This window comes from Myotis brandtii, unplaced genomic scaffold, assembly GCF_000412655.1.
Source record: "Myotis brandtii unplaced genomic scaffold, ASM41265v1 scaffold13, whole genome shotgun sequence".
In the NCBI taxonomy this organism is placed as follows: domain Eukaryota; kingdom Metazoa; phylum Chordata; class Mammalia; order Chiroptera; family Vespertilionidae; genus Myotis; species Myotis brandtii.
This window is the reverse complement of record NW_005354595.1, coordinates 2583772-2605815: the sequence shown is the minus strand read 5'-3', so window position 1 is coordinate 2605815 and position 22044 is coordinate 2583772. Positions and strand designations below refer to the sequence as shown.

Here is a 22044-nt window from a genome sequence, read left to right as displayed (position 1 = left end):
AGCCGGCGCAGAGGCAGCGGATGGGACAACGACTTGCAAGCGAAGCAGGCCCGACACGGGCAGAGTGGCGCGGGAAAGACGTCACTCGGCCGAAGGGGCGTGACCGGCTTTTTCCGCAGGCGGCCCCAGAAAGACAGAGAAATGCTATTGTAGTTGATCCCCACGTTGACGTCAACCCCAAGCCCAATGGCTGGAGTCGGTGGGCGGAGGAGGGCGGAGGGAGCGGCGCCCGAGGTCGCCATGGCTACCGAGCCGGTGGCCGTGGAGTCCGCGGCGCCGTCACTTGTGGATCGTTACTTCACTCGCTGGTACAAAGCGGGTAAGTGGGGAATAATGTCGGTTTTCGGGGCCATATTGGCCTGATGCAATAGGGACGACGGTGCCACATCAGAAGCCGCGCGCGCTCTCTCCGGCGCTTCAGCCCCACGATGGAAGGAATCTAACAATTGTGTGTGTGTGTTTTGTGTATTGCTTTTTTTAAACAGGAGGGAATGGGTATTTGCAAAGGCTAAAATGCCAGCAGAGCGCATTCTGGGGCTGGCGAGCGCTGCGCGAATTCCTGGGTAGGTTGCTGGCGGGAAGATGGTTTAAGGTGAGGCGCCCAGGTAGGCAGGGGATGGACGGCAGTCTCCTGGAGTGCCCAAGGGCTTTGCAAATCCTATAGGGAGTGACCATGCAGAAAATGGCTTACATGATTTGGTCGGAACTAAGGTAGAGACTGTGGAGATGGGGAGAAGGTGGGTTAGACTAGAGGCATTTAGAAAACAGAATCTAACATCTTGTGTGTGCTTTTGTGTATTGCTCTTTTTTTTTTTAGAGTAGGTTTATTAAAGTTGGGGACAGGGAAACAAAGAAGGGCTTAGGATAAAAGCAACAGGAGAGAGAATAGGCGGGGCTGCTTTGACTCCCTAGAAACCTTACCGGAGAGAAGTGAGCCTAGGCGTGTGCTGTCAGCTCACTGGACCAGAGAAACGAGGCCCTTGGGAGCAGGTCCAGGGGTTAGCTGGGGATGAGCTGCCACTGCCCATTGCTCCCCTGGGTGCAAGTCTCCTGAGGTCCCTTAGAGTTTAGATCAGGCCTGTGGGGGAAGGGATAGCAAGCCAGAATCCAACAGTGTTACTGAAAGAGAAGCCGCTGGTATTCTATACATCTGCCACTTAATAATTGGGTGTTCCGTTGTTTGTGTAGGCAGTGAATATCAGTGGTGGAAACATCGCTGGGGACCTTCTTCTAACCCCATACTTGCTCCATTGCATTCAGGGATAACAGGTGTACTCATTTTAAAAAATATTGTAGCATAGGTATTATTAGCCACATTTTAGATGACTAACTGTCCTTGTTTACCAATGACTGAAGGTTTTTCCGGAATCCGAGACATTCAGCGTTAACATCAGGACAGTCCTAGGCAAACCAGGAGTTGGTCCCTCTAAAACATACACACTGTATTATATAAAGAATGCATTGCTAGTTGCATTTTTCTAATAGAAATAATGTGTACTTATTTTAAAGCAAGATGGAGCAAAGGGTAATCACTTTAATGATGAATGAATGATTCCATCCAGGCCACATCTCTTTACTTTATAGCAAGCCTTTTAGGTATATCTTTTCGAGTAATGAAAGGATACAAGTGATTGGAATGTGTACAATCTTCATAATTTATTATCTCTATGAACCAAAGAAAGTGCTATACAGTAAGTAGTAATTATTGACTCCACAACCTCCTGACCTGTTCATTCTTCTAGATGTCAAAGGAAAACCCTGTGAGGACCACTGTATACTACAGCACTCTAATCGGTAAGCAAATTGGGAATTTTAAATTAAAAAAAAATTTTTTGCCTGGTATGGTGTTGGATTGAACTAATGTTCAATAAATGATTATTTTTCACTGTGTTGAAATAGTATTATTTATGATAGGAGTTAGGTTGACAAGAATGAGCCTTTCAGTGCCTACTCACATTAAACAAATGTGATTATCCAAACATCCAAATGGACCACCATGCCCTCAGTCAGCTACTACTGCCTGATGTAACCAGCCTTTGCTTAACCATTGAATTGCCAGAGCCCATAGAGAAGGCTAGGGTAGAGGTCTAGGTGGTGTCCTGTATATATTGGCATTCCTGACTACTCTCTTCTTCTACCTCAGTGCTACCTGAAGACCTGGTACTCTTCTCTTCTCTGGGAAGTATACAAAATCCCATTGTCTCCTATTTTATTATTGCATTCCCTTCTACAGTAACCAGAGGAAAATGATAGTTTGACTAAACAAATGTCAGTTCAGATATTCTTTTGTCAGGAGGAATACTGTGCTATGTGAGGAAAAATTATACCAAGCAGTAATACAGGACCAATTTTTGCTCCTTGTAGAATATGTGTCATCACATTGGCAGAATCTCATCCAGTTCTTCAAAGTGGAAAAACAATTAAAAGCATTTCCTATCAAATCAGTACCAACTGTAGCAGACTTGAGAACAAGGTCTCTGGGAAGTTTAAACGGGTATGTTCCTATAATTCTCTACTTAAATCCTCTACATCAGTGGTTCTCAACCTTCTGGACCTTTAAATACAGTTCCTCATGTTGTGGTGACCCCCAACCATAAAATTATTTTCGTTGCTACTTCATAACTGTAATGTTGCTACTGTTATGAATTGTAATGTAAATATCTGATATGCAGGATGGTCTTAGGTGACCCCTGTGAAAGGGTCGTTCGACTGCCAAAGGCGTCGCGACCCACAGGTTGAGAACCGCTGCTCTACATCATAGTAAAGATAGGTCTACTCAGTCTTAGAATCCAGTGATGTATGCTCAGCATCCTTCTCTGGCAGTTTGAGATGCTGATCTTAAGAAAACATTGACCCTAGAGAAATTCTCAGACCAAAAAAATGAGGTATTTCAGAAGGTATAGGATCTGTCATTTCAGGTTCTATATCACCACCCATCATCCCCAGAATGAAGAGGAAGGTGGGACTTTGAAAGGACAACTTGAATACCACTATGATGTGATATTTTGTCCCTTCCAGTTTTGTTAAACCAGTATTTTGAGTTCTGTAAAATTTAGGTGACCACCTCTACTATATATTTCCATAAGTAAATTAAAAAAACAAACAAACAAAACGTTCCCTGGGGTGTGAAAAAAAAGCAATCTTAAAAAATACTACAGTATTTGCTCATTAGCATTTTCCATTGCCAATTTCATACACATATAACCACACCCTCTACTTCCACATAATGCTCAGTTGTACACAATGCTATCACCACCCTCTACAACCCTAGGCAGGATGAACACATTAAAGGAGAGGGTCACTTTTAGTGCATCTGTCACAGAGGATGATTGATTTTGGTCTTTCATGTGCTGAGTGCATACTAACAATTTCTGCCAACAACCCTCACTGTTCTAGAAGACCCTTGTCTATACTCCCCTTTGTTGGCCTGAAATCCCCTAACAACGTGGCTTATGAGTATTGATTTTTTCCTCACTCAGGAAACATGGACTTAGAAAAGCATGGACCATTCTTAAAAGACAAAGTCTGCAAATTACAAGTAAAAACACTTAGTGCTTGTGAAAGTCCTGTGATAAATCTTTATCCAAAATAGTAACACTGTTGTTACTACTGAGGAACAGAGAGAGACCTGCAAATAGAAGCCACTAAGATAAGTTTTAATTCGATCTCAGCACTGCCAGTCATTTGGTCTTCCAAGGGAGGTGATAAAAAGGAGTCAAAACACTTCTGCTCTTTTGACATAGTCCCAGTGGTAGACAAACCCTCTGGGATGAGTACCCATACCTTCCTCCTAAAGGCGGGGAGTCCCACAGACTAGTATTTTGAAATGAAGTACAGTATCCACATGCAGAGGAGTGAAGCCAATGTGGTGCATCTGAATGTTGTATGATAATGTGTTGAGGGGTAAGATCATAAGGCAGAGCATCTTGACCTCAAATGCCTATGTTCATTCACTCCAGGAAAAATTCCTGGAGGGGGGCGGCAGGGAAGAGCAACACGAGACATGCCTGCCTCAGTTCCCATGACCCACCTTGTAAATTTTTGTCAGAAACTCCCCAGATATATCCATAGAGTGTGGAGTACATGAAACAATAACGTGCCTTAGCATTCTAACAGATATGTCAAAATGTGGTATTGCCCTAGCCAATTTGGCTCAGTGGATAGAGCATTGGCCTGTGGACTGAAGGGTCACAGGTTCGATTCCCTTTTGCATGCTCGATCTCAGTAGGGGGCGTGCAGTAAGCAGCCGATCAATGAGTCTCTCTTATCATTGATGTTTCTGTCTCTCTCTCCCTCTCCCTTTCTCTCTGAAATCAATAAAAATATATATTTTTTAAAATGTGGTATTTACTTCTGGGTTATAGGATAATGGGTAAATGATTCTTATTTGCTACTTACAACTTATCTGTTTTCCAAATTTTCCTCCAAGTTCATTACTAGTTAAGTAGAAAAACATCCCTTTTTCAAACCGTCTTAGAGAAGGTCGGAATCTTAATGAAGTTAACTTTGTACAATATTGGTGTCACACTCTCATGTTGAATTTTCTATTATTGCTTATTGATGGACTTTCCTATACTGTTGAAATCTTTATACTTAGCTATATGCAGCTTTCTCATTTGAAGTTTATAAAATATATTCTTAGTCTTTAAACTACCTATTATCACATGTGTCTTAGTTTGCTTTTTCCCCTAGAACCTAGGTTGGTACCTGGCCCATAGCAGGCACTTATATGTTTGAATAAATGGTTTTTAAAACACTAATTCCATGAATATATCCTATGATGACACTGAGGGCTACCTCTCAAAGGAAAGTGAAAATGTGTATTAATTACTTCCTTTCATTTTCAGGGAGCACAGTTTCTAACAGAACTTGCACCTCTGTGTAAGATTTACTGCTCAGATGGGGAAGAATATACTATATCTAGGTGAGTTACTTTTTAACCACAATTTAGGAGATAAAAAAGGAGATAATATTTTTCTTCAAAACAGTTATTTTTTTCAATAGCTGTGTTAGAGGACGGCTGATGGAAGTGAATGAAAATATTCTCCATAAGCCTTCTATTCTTCAAGAGAAGGTAAAGGGGGTGGGGGAGAAGTATGATTCCATCCACATACTTTTTGTCTGACTTTTGTCATATGACAGAACTAAATGTTCTGTTTCCTTTCTAGCCATCCACTGAAGGTTACATTGCAGTTGTGTTGCCAAAATTTGAAGAAAGTAAAAGCATAACCGAAGGGTTACTGACACAAAAACAATATGAAGAAGTTGTGGTAAAACGCAGTAACACCACAACAGCCACATCGTGAGGACTAAGATGGCATAAAAAGCAGTGCGGCACTGGATCCGTGCACTAAAGAAGTACCACTTTATGGCAGAAGCATACTCCGCAGCCAGCCTTCTGCAGGGAAGCCTGTGTTTTTGTTCCACTTTCTCTTGCAAGACAAGCCTTGGTTCCCATTTGTCTTTAGCTTCTCAGATCTGCCCTGCCATGGACCTAGCCTGCTCCTCTTTTGCTTTTCTCTTTCTAAAAACTGACAAACAACATTTCTAATTAAAAACAAGCAGAGCATTTTGGGGAAAATTTGGAAAAGACACAAGTTTTAAAGTAGCAAGTAAAAATAATCTACCCATCCTATAACTCATTAGTAAATACTACATTTTGACATACTTCTTTTTGAATGTTATGGCATGGTTAATTGTTTTTGCTCATACTTCCATCAGTTTGACAGTAAAGGAAACAACAGCTGACCTCTCTTACCCAGTGTGCTTCAGTGTGACACTACCAAAAAGTCTGGTCCCACCCCTTCTGCCCCAGGTCCTCTGCAGGCTGTAGGAAGAGGCTGTGTGTGGATGTACCTTCTCTAGTCCTTATGCCGCAGGATGGCCTTCCTCTCTGAGACAAAGCAGAACTCTAACGCTGTGGCTTCTATGAGGGACAATATGAAAAGGCTTTGAAAAATGCAAAGGGCTTTCCTAATTTATGGAAGCATTATAATACAGTACATACATTATAGTCACTCTGTAACAGTCTCACACTACCTACAGGGTAACAGGAAAGAAGTTACCGTAATTCAAAGACAGAGGCCTTTGAATAGAACAAAAGCTTTCACATCATTTGAACTAGAAAACAAAACTGAATTTATGTTTTAAGATTGTATACTTATACTGAATTTTAAATAAAAGACTTTAAAATTGTTATTTTTTTTAAGGGCTGAAACATGTATGTTTAAATATTTGTTTTTAAATCCAAACAATAGTACAGAAGAAATCAATTGACATGTAAATTCCTTTGGTTCCCTATCTTATGCTGTAGAAGTCATAAATCATCCCTTCCCCACCCCCACTTGAACTTAAATAAGAGAATATTCTCATTTCAGGTCTGTAAAAGTATTTTGTAAATAAAATTGAAAAATTATTTTTGACTCACAAGAAAAACTTGTAACTTAAGCGCCAGCATGACTGTCCCCAGGTATACCCACCAGACATGATCCAGGTAGTAACTCTGCAAGCATCTACGCTGACAGTGCTGTGCACTGAGAATGTATCACAAGCCAGCAGGCCCCCAGTTTGGGCAGCACAATGATAGTAAAAAAAAAATTATATCTATTTTACATATACCTCTCATTCACCATTATTTCTATTGTAATTTTAAAATATTTTGGTTTCAGGGAATAAAAATCACGCTTCATGATTTTTATAAAGAAGAGGCCCATACAATTAAAGTTTCCTTCAATAAAATACTGACTTCCTAATTGGTGGTACTGTGGGTCTTTGGAATCTTGTGACTATTATGATGGCTAACCCAGATAAGAGTCATCAGACAAGCTTATAAAACTATAGGCAATTGGCAACTGACATGTCCTGTTAAGATTTCAAAGCATTGGGATACAAGCACTATCACAAGTCCAAACCAAAGTTAATGGCACTTTATCAGGTAGGCAGGACCTATAAACCAGACCCTTCTATCAAATCCCACCCCACAAAAACAAGAAAAGCTCTAAACCCCGAAATTAAAAAGAATAAAGATGTTTATTCGTTTTACAATGAACATTCCAAAGGCACATATATAAAATGTATGATTCAGAATTTATTTGAAACAGCTTCTTAGTTCTATCATTCTCTGTCTTCCATCTTCCATTCCATCGGTCACTACTGAAGACAGTTTAAAAACTTTTTTAAAGCCAGCACAATAGGTTTAGGATTCCAGCTAGTGTTCAGGGTAGACAGGCTGCTCGGCTACAACTAGAACTAAAAGCCTTCTGTGAGTTCCTCCAGGATTCCATGGCGTGAGCTCCATGACCCAGCTTTGGGGGTGGGGGAGGGATATGCATCACAACAGATGGCTTTGGCCTGTGAAATGCTCGTTAGAAAACAAATGTGTGCTCCTCGCATGGATGACCTGTGACAGCGGGTGGCCAAGAGGCCCACTCACACTTGGTGGCAGAGGGATTAAAGAAGAGTCCACAGGCTTAAGAAAAACTGCTTTCAACCAGACTACCGTGTATTTCCTGCTTGTTAGTGTTCTAGATGATAAGCTTAAATAACAACCGGAAAACAGGAAGGTAAAATATGCCAAAGGTGAGCACATATTCAAAATAGCTTCTTTGGATTAAACCGTCATTAAGACAGCTGGGATATTTGGCTTGACTTTTAAAGAATATTGGTGGCAATGTCTCATTTTAAAATCACACTGCAATTAGAATTCTAGCAACTACCACAGCACTTTAATTGTCAAAAAGCCACAATCGGTTTCATGATCAGAAAATAAAGCAGTACTTCAATGTTATTTTCTTTATAAAATGACTGAATTTCAAGAAATATAAAGGATCATTTGCTTTCAAAAATGTCAGCTTTGCCATATGGTGTTCCCGAGATCTGCTCTCAAAAACTTCTCAAGTTTTACCATCCACAGAGTCTTTATTCGTGACTGAGACCCATCTGTTGTTTTCCATCTGAAGCTGGAAAGAGTTAACATAGTTAATTTCTTCTTTACTCTCAAAATAAAATTTATAAAAATTAAATAACTATTTTCTTTTGCATTGTCCTTTAAACTCGTTTTTAAAATGTAAGTGGAAGATAGAAAACTAGCTCACCTTCTTCAGTAGTTTAAAGCAAAGTGAGAGAAGCTGGACCAAAATAGCCATCATGGATCTTGTCTTTGTAATACATTTATCGACCTATAGTGACAAAAGGTGAGCAAATCAAACTCCTTTACAAGGGGTACTTCAGAAGACTTCATCACCATTTACTTTTAAATGATAACGTTTCTCCATTATGGAACTCTAAGGGTTCTTGATAACCTGAGGCCCTAGGACACAGATGCAAGGATTGTTGCTGGTTCTCGTGCCCAGTTCATGAATCCCCAAGAATGGATGGAAGATCAACCCGTTCTACTTTAGGCTGTTTGGGGGCTCTAAGCATTTCAAATAGTGGCAGTGAACCCCCTACTTTGCAACTCCTCCGGCACCCTGCTTTGTGGCACTCCAATTAATTCCCTATGAATGGAGCCCCTACTCAGGAGTCTGTGCCTTAGATATGTGCTGACATTAGGATTTAAGGGAAGTGACTTAATGCTATGGAATTAATCATGTCAAAAAGCCAATTTATTTGGTGAACCTACTGCTTCCTGGGGTCACTTATAACTGCAGATAATAGGTGACTGGAATTCATACCAAGAAAAATGGAAATAAATTGCTCTTCTGTGGTTATTAGCTCTTTATTTGAAGAAAAGGGGGCTGGAGGCTAATCTGCTAAAGAAGTGTCAAAGTCTCAAGTGCCTACCTGGATAACCCACCCTCACTTTTACCTTTAGAAGCCCTTGATTCTGCATAGGTGTCTTAGTTATTGTCTGGAGCTGGTGGCATAGAGGGATTAGCTTGTTTATTTCCAGGAGAAGCATAAGCTTGTCGTCATCTTTCAGCTGAAATGTAATTTGGGGAGTTATAACAACTCCAGCAAACTCTATCTTTCAATCTTAAATACCTTTACACCTTAGTAATATACCCCAAAGTGGGCATTCATGACATCACCTCCAACATCAGGCAGGTGGGCCTGCGTTACCTGTTTTGAGAAAGCTTGTGCACTTGAAGCAACCTTTAAGCCCTCTTCAGCGAAAACCTGGTGGGAAGAAAGAAATATCACTACTTGCGATGTATGTCTTCTGGATAGTTGGAAGGAAAAATGCTCATAAAAGGCCTGTCATGGTGCACCTACATTTTCTGTTGCACCCAGGAAAACACAAAGTTTTAATGGTATTCAGAAGGCGGCTTCCCCGACCTGCTGCCGCATCCATCCCTAAGGAGGCTCCTCTACACCTGGACGCCTCCAAGTACTTGAGGGTCCATGGACCTATGATACTTAGCCATACAAACTGTGTCTGAGCTTCTGGAGAGATCCAAAGCTCATCTTGTAATACCCCAATTATAAAAGGGTGACAGATTTTAGAACATGAGCTGAAAAGGCTTAGAACATCCCTACTTCCAGCTAAGCAAGATAAAGTTTGTCAACCACACACGTTCTTTTATATATATATATTTTATTGATTTTTTACAGAGAGGAAGGGAGAGGGAGAGAGAGTTAGAAACACAGATGAGAGAGAAACATCGATCAGCTGCCTCCTGCACCCCCCCCACTGGGGATGTGCCCGCAACCAACGTACATGCCCCTGACCGGAATCGAACCTGGGACCCTTGAGTCCTCAGGCCGACGCTCTATCCACTGAGCCAAACCGGTCGGGCACACACATGTTCTTTAACCAGCCACTCGAGAGGAGCAATTCAGATTGGTTTTTGCCTATTCACCACACATTTCACAACCCACTAGGGCAGTGGTTCTCAACCTGTGGGTCGCGACCCCTTTGGGGGTCAAATGACCCTTTCACAGGGGTCGCCTAAGACCATCGGAAAACACATATATAATTACATATTGTTTTTGTGATTAATCACTATGCTTTAATTATGTTCAATTTGTAACAATGAAATTGGGGGTCACCACAACATGAGGAACTGTATTAAAGGGTTGCGGCATTAGGAAGGTTGAGAACCACTGCAGTAGGGGAACAGGATGATGGGGGAAAAAAATGACAAATGAGTTGGACTGATAAGAATATTCAGTATAAGTGAAAGATACCAGGGGAGTAAAAAAATGAAGACTTAACTTTAAGTGACAGCAGTAAGAATGAAGTGAACAGGGCAATCTGAGAATGATTTGTGAATTAAAAAACAGGTTTTGGTCATAAATTACCATAAATGAAGAAGGAGGCAATAATTCTAGGGATAACTTCACTCCTCTGTCCATTAGCCTTAACACCTTGCTGTCATAGATAAACTGATCTCAAGATCAAATCATCCTTTGCATCCTTCCCTACCCTTTAAAAGGAAAACCAATGAGTTTTATACCAAGCTTCTAACCCAATGGATTGACTCACTCATATATTCCTCCTCATTCTACATGAACACTTTCTATTTTACATATCTCTTCTTCCCTTGTAGCCTGTAAACCCCTTGAGGGCAAGATCCACATCTGTCTCATAGCATGTCATGGTTTTAAAACCACCATAAAGCTGATGACTTCCAAGCCTCTCTCTCCATTCCTGAACTACCCTGATATCAGTCTTCAGCAAAATAATGCTCCATTTCCACCCTGTAGATCTGGTGTAGTCCCTTGGTGTCCCCTATCTCAGCAAATAGCACTACCATTTACCCTCTTGATCAAGCCAAAAACGCTTTAAGATATAGTCAGATCATGCTACTTCTCCTCAAAACCCCCAATGAGTTTTCCTCCATACTTGGGGGGAAAAAGTTTCTTCCGTGGCTACAGAGATGTCGGATGTTACCACTTTCTTTCCGGCTCACTCCATGGCATCTACACTTGCCTCCTTATTGTTCCCCAGATTCCCCAGCCTAGTTTCATACCTCCGGGCCTTTATACTTGTTCTGTCTGCCTGAAATAGTCAATCCCAAGATAATCATCCAGCTCACTTTCTCAATTAATATCTCTACGCAGATGTTACCTCCTTCGAGAGGTCTTTTCTGATGGCCCCTCTATCCCCTCTCTGTTCTTATCCTGCACACTTTCACCTCTAAGTCCTTACACATGGGCGTTATATACTCGTTATTGCCGACCTCCTCCCATTAGAATGTAAGCTCCATGGGAACAGGGGCTTTGTTTTGTCCATAGAGTCTGACCCATGTGTCCAGGGTCTGACACATGGTACAAACTCCATAAATATTCGATGAACAGTTTACGTTCATCAGTTTGTAGGCAATTCAGCAGGCATCAGTGTCATGAACGAGCTCACACAAGAAGAAGGCCAGTAGTGGATCTTCTGCAGTGAAATACCCACTATGCTGTGCTATGACTTGGAATGAATCTAGAATTTATTCCAAGTGTTTCAAGAGAAAAAACTCATTTATAGTCAACTGTACAGAAAAATCCAGAGAAATATTTCTACAATACTTCTGACTCAGCTGACAAACATCCTCTCAAGCTGCACCTCCCTTTCCTCGAGAGGCCCAGGTGGAAGCATGGGAATGCCAAAGACAATGGTACACAGGTGATTAAAGTGACAGATGCGTTCTGGAGGGGCGAGCAGACTGACCGGAGAGTCGGGAAGATAAGAAGGAATCTTGTCATCTGCTTGTCATTCTAAAGCATCTACCTAAGCGAGGAGAATTTAGCCCAGAATTGAAGTAGCAGCAAAACATGAAAATGAAACTTACCTCTAATTGATGAATTAAATCCTGGGAAGTTTTCAGTGGCCCCTCTCCCCTGAAAGAAATGAATTAATAAGAAAGTAAGAAAAAGTTATTGCCTGGGAATTAGTTTTGCAATATTAAAGTTATAAAGCATTTTGTATATTAAGAGATCCCAAATTTTGAAGACTGTGGAATAGATTCATAATATTATGATTTTATTCTTAAAGCAACTTTAATTATTATTTCTTGGACACTTTTTAAAATTTTAAATAAACATTAAACATCTTAACTTTACAATGTAAAGAAATGTAAATCTCACAAGTTATATTAAAGTTTTATTTTTCCTATTTTTCTCATTTCTCATTCCACTTTCAACGTAGGGAGTTCAGTTGTCTTTGATGAGGTATGTTATTTAAGTTTCAATTCTGAGTGTGTAAAATAATCATAATAATATTTGTGTACCTCTCTCATCAGAAGGTTAGAGAGTATCAGATTGAAAACCACCAAGAAGAATTAGACCCTACAAATGAACAGTGAATCACCACAAAGAGCAACACAATGCATGAATCTGGACTCAAAGATCTGAAGTCTAGTAGCAACCAGTTCTGCCTCCTAACAACTGTGACATGGGAGCAAATTTTTCCTGTTCTCAGACAAACTGTTGTGACAAGCAAATGAAATTATGAAGCACGAACCACTTTAAAGACTATAACACACTGCAATGGTCAGTGTGCTCAGTGGTTAGAGTGTCAGCCTGGGCACCAAAGGGTCACGGGTTCAATTCCCTGTCAAGGGCATGTACCTGGGTTGCAGGTTTGATCCCCGGCCCCGGCAGGGGGAAGTGCAGGAGGCAACCAACTGATGTGTCTCTCTCACATTGACATTTCTTTCTTTCTCTCTCCTTTTCTTCCTTCCCTTCGCCTCCTCTTTCCCTTCCATTCTCTCTAAAAATCAATGGGAAAAATATCCTCCAGTAAGGATTAAAAACAGCAACAACAAAAAATGTATAATGCACTGGTAAAGCTGAAATTTTTGAAAATTATAAAATGCAAAAATATAAACTATTAAGAAATATTAATCATATATAAATTATTAAGAAATTTATATAAACTGTTAGGACAACATTAAACAATAGCCTGAGAAAAACTACAAAACTGGATACTGTGAGGTCCAACAGGTAAGTCTCTGAAAGAAGCAACTAGATGAGGTTGGTAAACCACAGTCTTAATGCTCAGGAGCCCAGGTATAGGGGACAGTTAGGTTCAGGGCCTCAGGTCTGGTAGACTTAAGGGAAAACAGGAAAGACTGTTGGAGAAAAAAACAGGCCTACTAAATACGCTGGTAGAAAACTAAGCCAGCTCGAGGTTTTACAATTCTATTACCAAGACTTGCCCAAACAGCACGAGGAGTTATCCATCACAGAAACGGATTTTCTTGTCCTGAGATTCAGTGTTCCTGTCCAATAACCATCTTCTAGCAACAAGTCCCATTCCATAGAACTTGAATTTTCCCTACCCCTCATAATGCAACACTGCCCCCACCCCCCATGCTTCCCATCTCTGTGGGGTGCGTGTCATCCTTTATCAAAACCCACTATTCTGACTGTGAAGCAAAAAAAAATGCTGACCATATCGTCCTGAAACATTCTGAAATAAGAAACAAGAAATAAAAGGGGAATGACAAACAGGAACAAATCTACTCATGAAACTTTTATTAGGGCAAATTTTATATGTCAGACTATATTCATTAGTAATGTATTTCTCCAGTTTTTATCAGTAAATAAAGTTTTTTTTAAAAGACCTGATTTTTATCACCATGAGATGACTAGCATGATTCCAGCCAAAAGTAAAGATCTTTGTTATTAGAGTTAATCTGGGCACATTTTCTTGTGGAGAAAACAAAAGAGTTCCATTTTACTTTCTTTTGTAGACTTGACTCATCAGATTTTTAAAAGATATGAACTAAGGAAGGTCATAGTGCTGGAAAGACTTAATCCCAGGAGAAGCTTGCCAAAACAATTAAGAACAAAGGAAGGAAACCGCCAAAGAGGAAAGGTCACCAATAATGGAAAATATGGGAAGGTGTTAACAAATGACTGCTCAACACAGAAAAGATAGCTCAACTGTCATTTTCCCTTCGCCTTCCAGAAGAATGGTTTATCTTGAAGGAATAGAAGACACATGCAAAAGGGACATGAATGCTCTTCCTAATGAATGCTGAGTCCTCAGATTCCTTCCACTAGTACGCATCCCTCCCTCACGTCCCCATCCATTGAAGAGGTGGCCATGTATCTATCTTCTCAGTCTTCCTGAAAATAAGTTGGACATGGTAGCTCTTTCTTTTCTTTTTCTCTTGAAAGTAAAGCTACCTTGGGGAGAGTCCTGCTCTTTCAGGGGTCTTAAGAGACACAGTCTGTCCCTGTGGAGTAAGATTTCTTAATTCTAGCCATCATCTGTAAAAACCTACCTGCCTGTGGATATAAATTACATTGTCCAATATCAGCTTTACCAGTTTAAACGTTACTGCCCCCCATCTGCCTAGTCTTTGGCTTATTTTTGTGTTTTGTTCAGAAGCTGGGTAGGGAAAGGGTGCTATTTATTGAGCCCCAATGCCCACACAGTAGTAGAGATCCTACCTACTTTAACAAGCTTAAGATTCCAGCCTAAATGGATTACATTTCAGAATACTGAAACAACGTGCAGGTGTGAACCACTGCTGACAATATTTTCAAAATCAAAATGAGTAAAAGAGGGGCCATAACATTGGATAGATCAAGTATTTTCCAGGTTTTCAAAAATAAAATAGATTTCAGAAAATTAGTGAAAAGTTTGAAGTCATTCCATGAGAAAATTCTAGAACAGATTATTGAGCAGATAACTGATATTTAGCAACACGGTATTACTATCATATATACATATACATTATTATATCATATAGGGAGATTATTATAATGGAAGGTTTTGGAACGTGATCAACATTGACTTCAACAGGCATTTGCTCAAGAGTCTTGTGATGTGAACAAGATGAAAATGTAGGTCAGATAATGGCAAAGTTATTAAAATCTGTGCTATACAACAAACAGTGACTCACAGAGATTTGGCACTCTATTGAGGTGGTAGGCCTAATGGCTCTAAAAGGCATGTTTTCTAAGTTCAATCATTTGTATAACGATTTAAAAGGCATGTTTTCTAAACTTACTGATGCTGGCTGGGTTGATGTATAGGATAAAAAAAAGTAGAATGCAAAATTATGAAGAGGATAGGATATAAACCTAGAAGAGGGTCTCTACTACACCTAAGTCTTAATTGAATGTCTTCTTGTTGCATTCACTTATTTAAAACAAGAAGGACATATATAGGCTTTTACCATGCACACTAAACTGACTTTGAGCTACCAATCATTTCACATGGCATTTTTTCTCTACACTACATATTGAATTGATTTAAAAAGATCAAAATATGTTTACCTAGTAAATAAATATAGAGAATAGGCCATCCTGGACATGTTCCGCCCATATCGAACAATCTCATTCTCCTGATTCTCCCACTTCTCGATCTCACAGTTGGCATCGGAGGTGAGCAAACCCAGCTTAAGTCCAAGCTTTGCAATCTTGGCTTTCTCCTATAAAATATGGAGAAGATATTTTAATCACATGATTTTGTTATTACCAATGTAAGAGATTAGAAGTAAGATTATGACAAAGAAAAAGGTCTTACCTCAGAGTCAGACTTCTCTGGCTTTAATGATTTCAGGTTTGCATTATTCTTCTGTGACATTAAAATAAAAGATTAAGGTCACTGTGAGGAAATACAATAGTACTACAAAGCATAATAAAACACCTGTAATAAAGTTGTAACCTAAACATTTTCAGCACATACTTAAAGTATATTAAGTTGTTTAAGTTAAAACAAAGAACTACCTGCAAGTACTCTACCAGTATGTGAGCTCAGCTTGGAACAGGTAGGTAGTTAGAAATCTGGGCGAGGGAAACGTAGCAGTGTCCCAGAAGGACCTAAGGACTTTGGCATTTTCCCACAGTCGTTATTAAAATTATTCTTCTGAAATGATATAATAAATTTAGCCACCCTCTGTAGATGTCCACCTGATCCTAATGTTATGACTGCAATTCAACACCTTTACCCAATGTGCCCTTTGAGGGCTAAATTTCAGCACCTTTGTTTCACTGATATCCGGATTCCCAATCCTTCACCCAGCTTGTATAGAAGATTATATCTAGAATTTAGGGTTTAATATTTGAACCAACATGTTGGGCACGCCCCTATACTTGAAACAGCAGGTCTGTTTCTATGTGAGCTATTTGGAACTCAAAATCTATTTCCCCCGGGAAAGCAGAAAACACTGTCCACTAGTCAGGTTACCAGGCTTGCCTGCAGGTGCCTACTGCCTAGAACAGTGGTTGGCAAACTGCAGCTCGCGAGCCACATGCGGCTCTTTGGCTCCTTGAGTGTGGCTCTTCCACAAAATACCAACTTCTGTGCATGGGCCACAAAGTTTCAATCGCACTGTACATGCATGCCCGCACGTAGTATTTTGTGGAAGAGCCACACTCAAGGGGCCACAGAGCCGCATTTGGCTTGCCAGCTGCAGTTTGCCGACCACTGGCCTAGAAGGATAGAAAGCATTACCCATAGCAATGATTCTTTGAAAAATATGTTCAGAAGTTCTCAGCGATGGCGGCCCAGGTTGGGCATCCCTCTCACTCTGAGATCTGCTGTGAGCTCCCATGGTTGGGGCAGGAGTTCCAGACAGCCAGATGCATGGACATAAAGGGTCCAGGAAATGCAGGGACACTTTTTTTTAAGGAAACATTTATTTAAACAACTAGAGCAGCGGTTCTCAACCTGTGGGTCGTGACCCTTTTGGGGGTTGAACGACCCTTTCACAGGGGTCGCCTAAGACCATCGGAAAACACATATATAATTACATATTGTTTTTGTGATTAATCACTATGCTTTAATTATGTTCAATTTGTAACAATGAAAATACATCCTGCATATCAGATATTTACATTATGATTCATAACAGTAGCAAAATTACAGTTATGAAGTAGCAACGAAAATAATTTTATGGTTGGGGGTCACCACAACATGAGGAACTGTATTAAAGGGTTTCGGCATTAGGAAGGTTGATAACCACTGAACTAGAGGCCCAGTGCACAAAATTCGTGCATAGGTAGGGCCCTAGGCATGGCCGGCAATCAGGGCCAATCAGGGCCTTCCAGCTGCCAGCCAGAGCCTTCCTTTGTTCTGCACTGCCCCCTGGTGGTCAGCGCATGTCATAGCGAGCAATTGAACTCCGGTCTACAGGTCGACCTCCCAAGGGGACACTTTGCATATCAGCCTTTTATATATATAGACTCTCCCTCTCTCTGTATACAAAGTATAAATTATAATAAAACAAAACATTCATGTGCCCACTTAAGAAACAGTCATCACCAGCACCTCTGAGGTATAGGTGTACCTCTCCATTTTTTGTAGCCTTCATTATTACCATGACTTATTACTTCTAGCCAGCTACTGTGTCACCAGTTTTACTGTAGAGCCAAACATCCTCAACTTTTCCCTTTTTTCTACTCCATAGTATATATTTGCTCATTTAATATAGCCCTTTTGAGATTTTCTAATGTTCCTTGCTATAGAAGAATTGGGAGAAGTTAAAGACAGAAACTAAGTACAGGGAAACTATAAGGTTACACACACACACACACACACACACACACACACACACACACCAGCTGCCTCTTATGTTCATTAGAAAATAAACGGAGATGATCAATGATCTCTTTGGCTCCTCCTTGTAAAGTTGCATCATCTGTATCTTCTTCCTTAATCTAGTAGACTACAAAGCAATTAATAAAGCATTTAAAAAAGATAAGAATACCTACAGGTTTTTAGGTTTTATTTTATTTAGAATTTTATGTTCCATGTTTCCTTTTAAAATGAGTCCTGTTTTCATTATTTTTAGGTTTACTTTTACAAATTATTATTAAAATATTTTATGAAGATACAGGAAGGGAATTGTCTGAAAAGGTACAGAAACCATTTTAATCATGCAACCGAGCTTGCCACCTAGTGGACACTACTTTGAAATGCAGTCAGGTACATCAGCTTCAGTTATGTAAAGCTGTACATTTCAAGTCTCTAAAAATAAATAGCATGGCATAATTTCATCAAGGTAGGAAACATTAAGAAAGTCCCTCATCTTTAGAAAATGATTCCAACATGACAATGCGAATTAGATAAAAGACATGAAGAACAAATAGGCCTCTGACTTCAGATTATGGCTTCTTATTAATCATGCAATCTGTTACCTATTCCCTCAAACTCCAAACCCAACACAAATAATCATAATATGAACTGAAACTAGATTTTATTCAGAATAACAACTATGAGCAATCAACATTTAATATCCTTTTTTTAATGTCAATTATTGGGGGCTGGGTAGCAATAGACAGCAAGAGCGTAATTGAATTCTGAATAAAAAACATTCTGAAATGCACAAAACTACTTACCATGGGCTTTGGAAGTGAAAGGTAGCCATACTTCTCTCCTACAAACAACATATATAACTTAAAACAAATTTTCCATTATTCACATCTAATTTAAAAATATTATTAAATAAACAGGAATGTCAGTCTATTAGTTTTAAACTTTGTCTATTAATCACATATGATTGAGAAATAAAAGTGTAATTTGATGGTGAACACAGAGACTGTCAGCAGTCGTATCTGTGAGGTACCTATGTGGCCCTCTCCAGCTCCTCCACAGCCACCATGTCACTGACAGTGAGCGCTTCCACGGCAGCCCGCCTTAATGAGACCCCGATCTGCAGGACCCGTTATCAGTGTTTGCCTCCTTTTCCGCAAGCACCAGACCAAGCCATGTACAGCTACTCCCACAGCATGTCCTCCCAGTCAGGGAAGAAGACAGCTCTAGGGTACAGACAGGAAGATGAGAAAGAGCAAACAACACTTGCTGGGAACTGACATGTGGCAGGAAGCACAACTACTAAGGAAAGAATATGTGGAACGCCCACTTCATCCCTGCCCTTTCATTTTTCTGGCTTCTGGGTCATGTATAGAGTCAGGTTACAATGAATGACAGATTTTTTTTTAAAAGCTAGTCTGTTATATCTGGGATAAAAATTCCAGGTAAGATTTGAACAGTGATTTCTTCTTGGTTTCAAGGAAATTGTTTTCAGCCATAATATATTAGGTGAAACCATATAAAATTGCTGATACTCAACAACTTTGAAATATAAAAACAGCAATTTCATATAGTTCCATGTAATTAAAGGCAATAATATGTAAAAACACTAAATCACGCCCTTCCTTATGGAATGACTATTACATAAATAGGGCAAACTTGTTCATAACATATTTACATTTTCATCTAGAACTGTGCTGTTCAATATGGAATCCACTAGCCACATATCACTATTGATCAATTGAAATATAGCCAGTCTGTATTGAGATGTGCTGCTGTAAGTAAAATACATACTGGATTTTGAGGAAATAATACAAAGAAAAAAATGAAGATCTCAACAATTTTTAAATATTGATTATAAATGGAAATAATATTTTGGGTATGCCAGATTAAATAAAAATAGTATTAAAATGAATTTCACTTGTTTATTTTTAAAATTTTCTTGTGCCTCCTACAATTTTTTAAAATATATTTTTTACTGATTTTTAGAGAGGAAGGGAGAGGGATAGAGCGTTAGAAACATCGATAAGAAACATCGATCACTGCCTTTGCACGTCTCCAACTGGGGATCGAGCCTGCAACCAAGGTACATGCCCTTGACTAGAATCAAACCCAGGACCCTTCAGTCCGTGGGCTGATGTTCTATCCACTGAGCCAAATCAGTTAGGGCTGCCTCCCACAATTTTTAAATTACATATGTGGCTTGTACTGTATTTCCGTTGAACGGAGCTGATCTAGAAGATGACCTGTCATTACAGGTCAGCCTTAATGGTACTTGGAAATAGCTTTATGATTCAAATAATTTCTTTGTAATGTCAGAATTGTAAGGGGATTTTATTAATGGTTTTCTGGTCTCAGACTTGTGAGAGAAAAATAAAACTTCAAAGAGGAAGTAGTAATTTCCATGCCTTGTCTCCTAACCCTGATGTAAAAAGTGCCAGATTTAGCTGTGAGATTAACAGAAGACTGTCTTCAAGTCACTCAGAACCTCAAAACTCACCATCTATCTTAATTCAAAGTGTGAATCCTGTCCATAGTACCTCTTAAAAGTGATCTTTTTTTTTTTTAAATATATTTTTATTGATTTCAGAGAGGAAGGGAGAGGGATAGAAAGATAGAAACATCAATGATGAGAGAGAACCACTGATTGGCTGCCTCCTGCACGCCCCCCACTGGGGATCGAGCCCGCAACCCGGGCATGTGCCCTTGACTGGAATCGAACCTGGGACCCTTCCGTCTCCAGGCTAACGCTCTATCCACTGAGCCAAACCAGCCAGGGCTCTTAAAAGTGATCTTAATAAGCCAGAGGAGAGGGCATAATCATTACTTAAAATAATTATCTTAGGTGAGCAATCCTGTGTTATCTACCCTTGTGATCCCCTGTAGTGCCCATGATGCTGAAATGTTCACATTTACTCTCCAAAAGGGAAAAAATAGCCAACTGTTTCAGTATTTCTTATTTCTCCAAGGTACAAAGAGTTAAAGAAACCAGAAGGTAGGGAGAAATAAATCCATAAGAGAGCCTATGTAGTCTGGTCTGCTACATTCCCATTCGCCAGTCCCTAGTCGCCAGCAGTCCACTCACTCCCCGAGGCCCTCTTTCAGGTACTGTACTTGGCTTTGCTCCCCATTCCTAGCCCTCAGTAAGACTCAGAATGCTTGATGTTCATTGCAAAACTGATCATTCTTAGCCAAGTAAGTTGATAAAATACAAAAAAAAAGATGAATCTGAATCATTTTATAATTTTATAGTTTTTTCCACACAAGTCTAATTATTGCCATTAATTTGAAGCAGAACAAGAATATATTGACTCAATTATGTTTAGCTATTATACCAAATTAAAGAGGCTGTCTCTGATGAAAACATGTTATAAACATTAGGAATAATTGGAAAAACAAATATTTGGGGAGCACATACTTGGTACAGATATTTGTTTTACAGAATTATTTTCAAAGCACTAAATCCTTTGTTTAATACCCCCTACATCAAAACCACAATTGTGCCATCTTTATTTCTGAGTTTATACTTCAAGATCAATTAAGCTCACCATTAAGTCCCAAAGGCCCTCTCATCTTACGAGAGTACCAAAAATGATTTCTTCTGAAAACCTAATTGAGAAGTACTGTTCCCGTTTTCAATATTCAGAGCTTTTCTGCATCTCTACAAAATAAAACAAACTCCCCAGGGACATATAAGCCTCATCATTTCATTTCACTGAAGATGTGTTACATTATTCCCTATGAGAAGTTCAGTTAGCTTTTCTGGGTTCCAGAGGGGCTCTATATGACACACTCGATCAGAAAAGAAACCGGGTCCCCAGACCCACTTAAAATGAATCCCTAACCACTGAAGGACAGGCAGATTATTGGCTAACCTCAGGAGTGGGATTGACAGATTCAAATCCAAACCCAATCGTCAACCTCAAACCCTTCTTTACTTTCACATTCAATCACCAAATCCTACCAATATTATTTGTAAAATTGTTCTGATATCAGTCCTCTTATTTCCATTTCTATTACCCTCGCTCCATCATCTCTTGTCTGGATGGATCACTTCCATGTTCCAGACTCATGTGTTCCCCAAATAAACTTGTATTTATCCACAAGCATGTTCCTCTTCCTGTACTCCCCATGTCAGTGACCAGCACCCCATGCTCCGACATGCCAGGTGATGAATGACATGCAGGGCTATGAAACAGGGCTACCCCACATCCTTAAACACTGAGCTTAGTCATGTGAACTCTAAAATGGGTCAAACAGAACCAAGGAAATTCAGCTTCCTTAAAGGAGGGATAGAGTCTGCAAGCCATGAGAGAAGGCTTCTTCCTGACATTTGTCTAAAATAATCTCAAGTTCTACATGCTGCTACATACTCATCACTAAGGGAAAGTGAAGTCTTCTTTATCCGGTCCCTTCTAATATGAAGGCTATGGCCTCCCTGGAGGTTTGGTGAAAAGACAAAAAGGACAGAAGACAAATATTGATTTTTGAGATCTTTTTAAAAAAATATATTTTTATTGATTTCAGAGAGGAAAACAGAAGCAATGATGAGAGAGAATCATTGATTGGCTGCGTCCTGCATGCCCCACACTAGATATCGAGCCCACAACCCGGGCATGTGT

General features: G+C 39.8%; 2 protein-coding genes across 2 annotated transcripts in view; one reads left to right on the top strand and one right to left on the bottom strand.

The window, feature by feature from the left end:
• The first annotated feature begins 207 nt into the window (after window positions 1–207).
• Window positions 208–6418, top strand: FAM206A (family with sequence similarity 206, member A). Its single transcript, XM_005859784.2, has 6 exons — window positions 208–319; window positions 1743–1794; window positions 2365–2494; window positions 4848–4924; window positions 5005–5074; window positions 5169–6418. Exons 1-6 carry the CDS (start codon window positions 241–243, stop codon window positions 5304–5306), a joined length of 546 nt encoding a protein of 181 aa, XP_005859846.1. The 5' UTR covers window positions 208–240; the 3' UTR covers window positions 5307–6418.
• Window positions 6419–7010: 592 nt separating this feature from the next.
• CTNNAL1 (catenin (cadherin-associated protein), alpha-like 1) overlaps window positions 7011–22044 on the bottom strand; it is a 49055-nt gene continuing 34021 nt past the window's right edge. The window contains exons 12-19 of the mRNA XM_005859824.2: window positions 18229–18266; window positions 15413–15463; window positions 15163–15317; window positions 11721–11769; window positions 9061–9117; window positions 8807–8920; window positions 8094–8177; window positions 7011–7958 (exon numbers count right to left, since the gene is read on the bottom strand). Coding sequence (XP_005859886.1) covers window positions 7893–7958; window positions 8094–8177; window positions 8807–8920; window positions 9061–9117; window positions 11721–11769; window positions 15163–15317; window positions 15413–15463; window positions 18229–18266 — 614 coding nt within the window. The 3' untranslated portion in view covers window positions 7011–7892. The remainder of the gene's footprint in view (window positions 7959–8093; window positions 8178–8806; window positions 8921–9060; window positions 9118–11720; window positions 11770–15162; window positions 15318–15412; window positions 15464–18228; window positions 18267–22044) is intronic.

What these genes read in the sequence shown, in the direction of transcription:
- FAM206A (XM_005859784.2), top strand. Translation starts at nt 241, where the DNA reads ATGGCTACCGAGCCGGTGGCCGTGGAGTCCGCGGCGCCGTCACTTGTG. An exon ending in CACTCGCTGGTACAAAGCGG is followed by an intron (nt 320 to 1,742) that starts GTAAGTGGGGAA and finishes TCATTCTTCTAG; the next exon opens with ATGTCAAAGGAAAACCCTGT. An exon ending in TCTCTGGGAAGTTTAAACGG is followed by an intron (nt 2,495 to 4,847) that starts GTATGTTCCTAT and finishes TTTCATTTTCAG; the next exon opens with GGAGCACAGTTTCTAACAGA.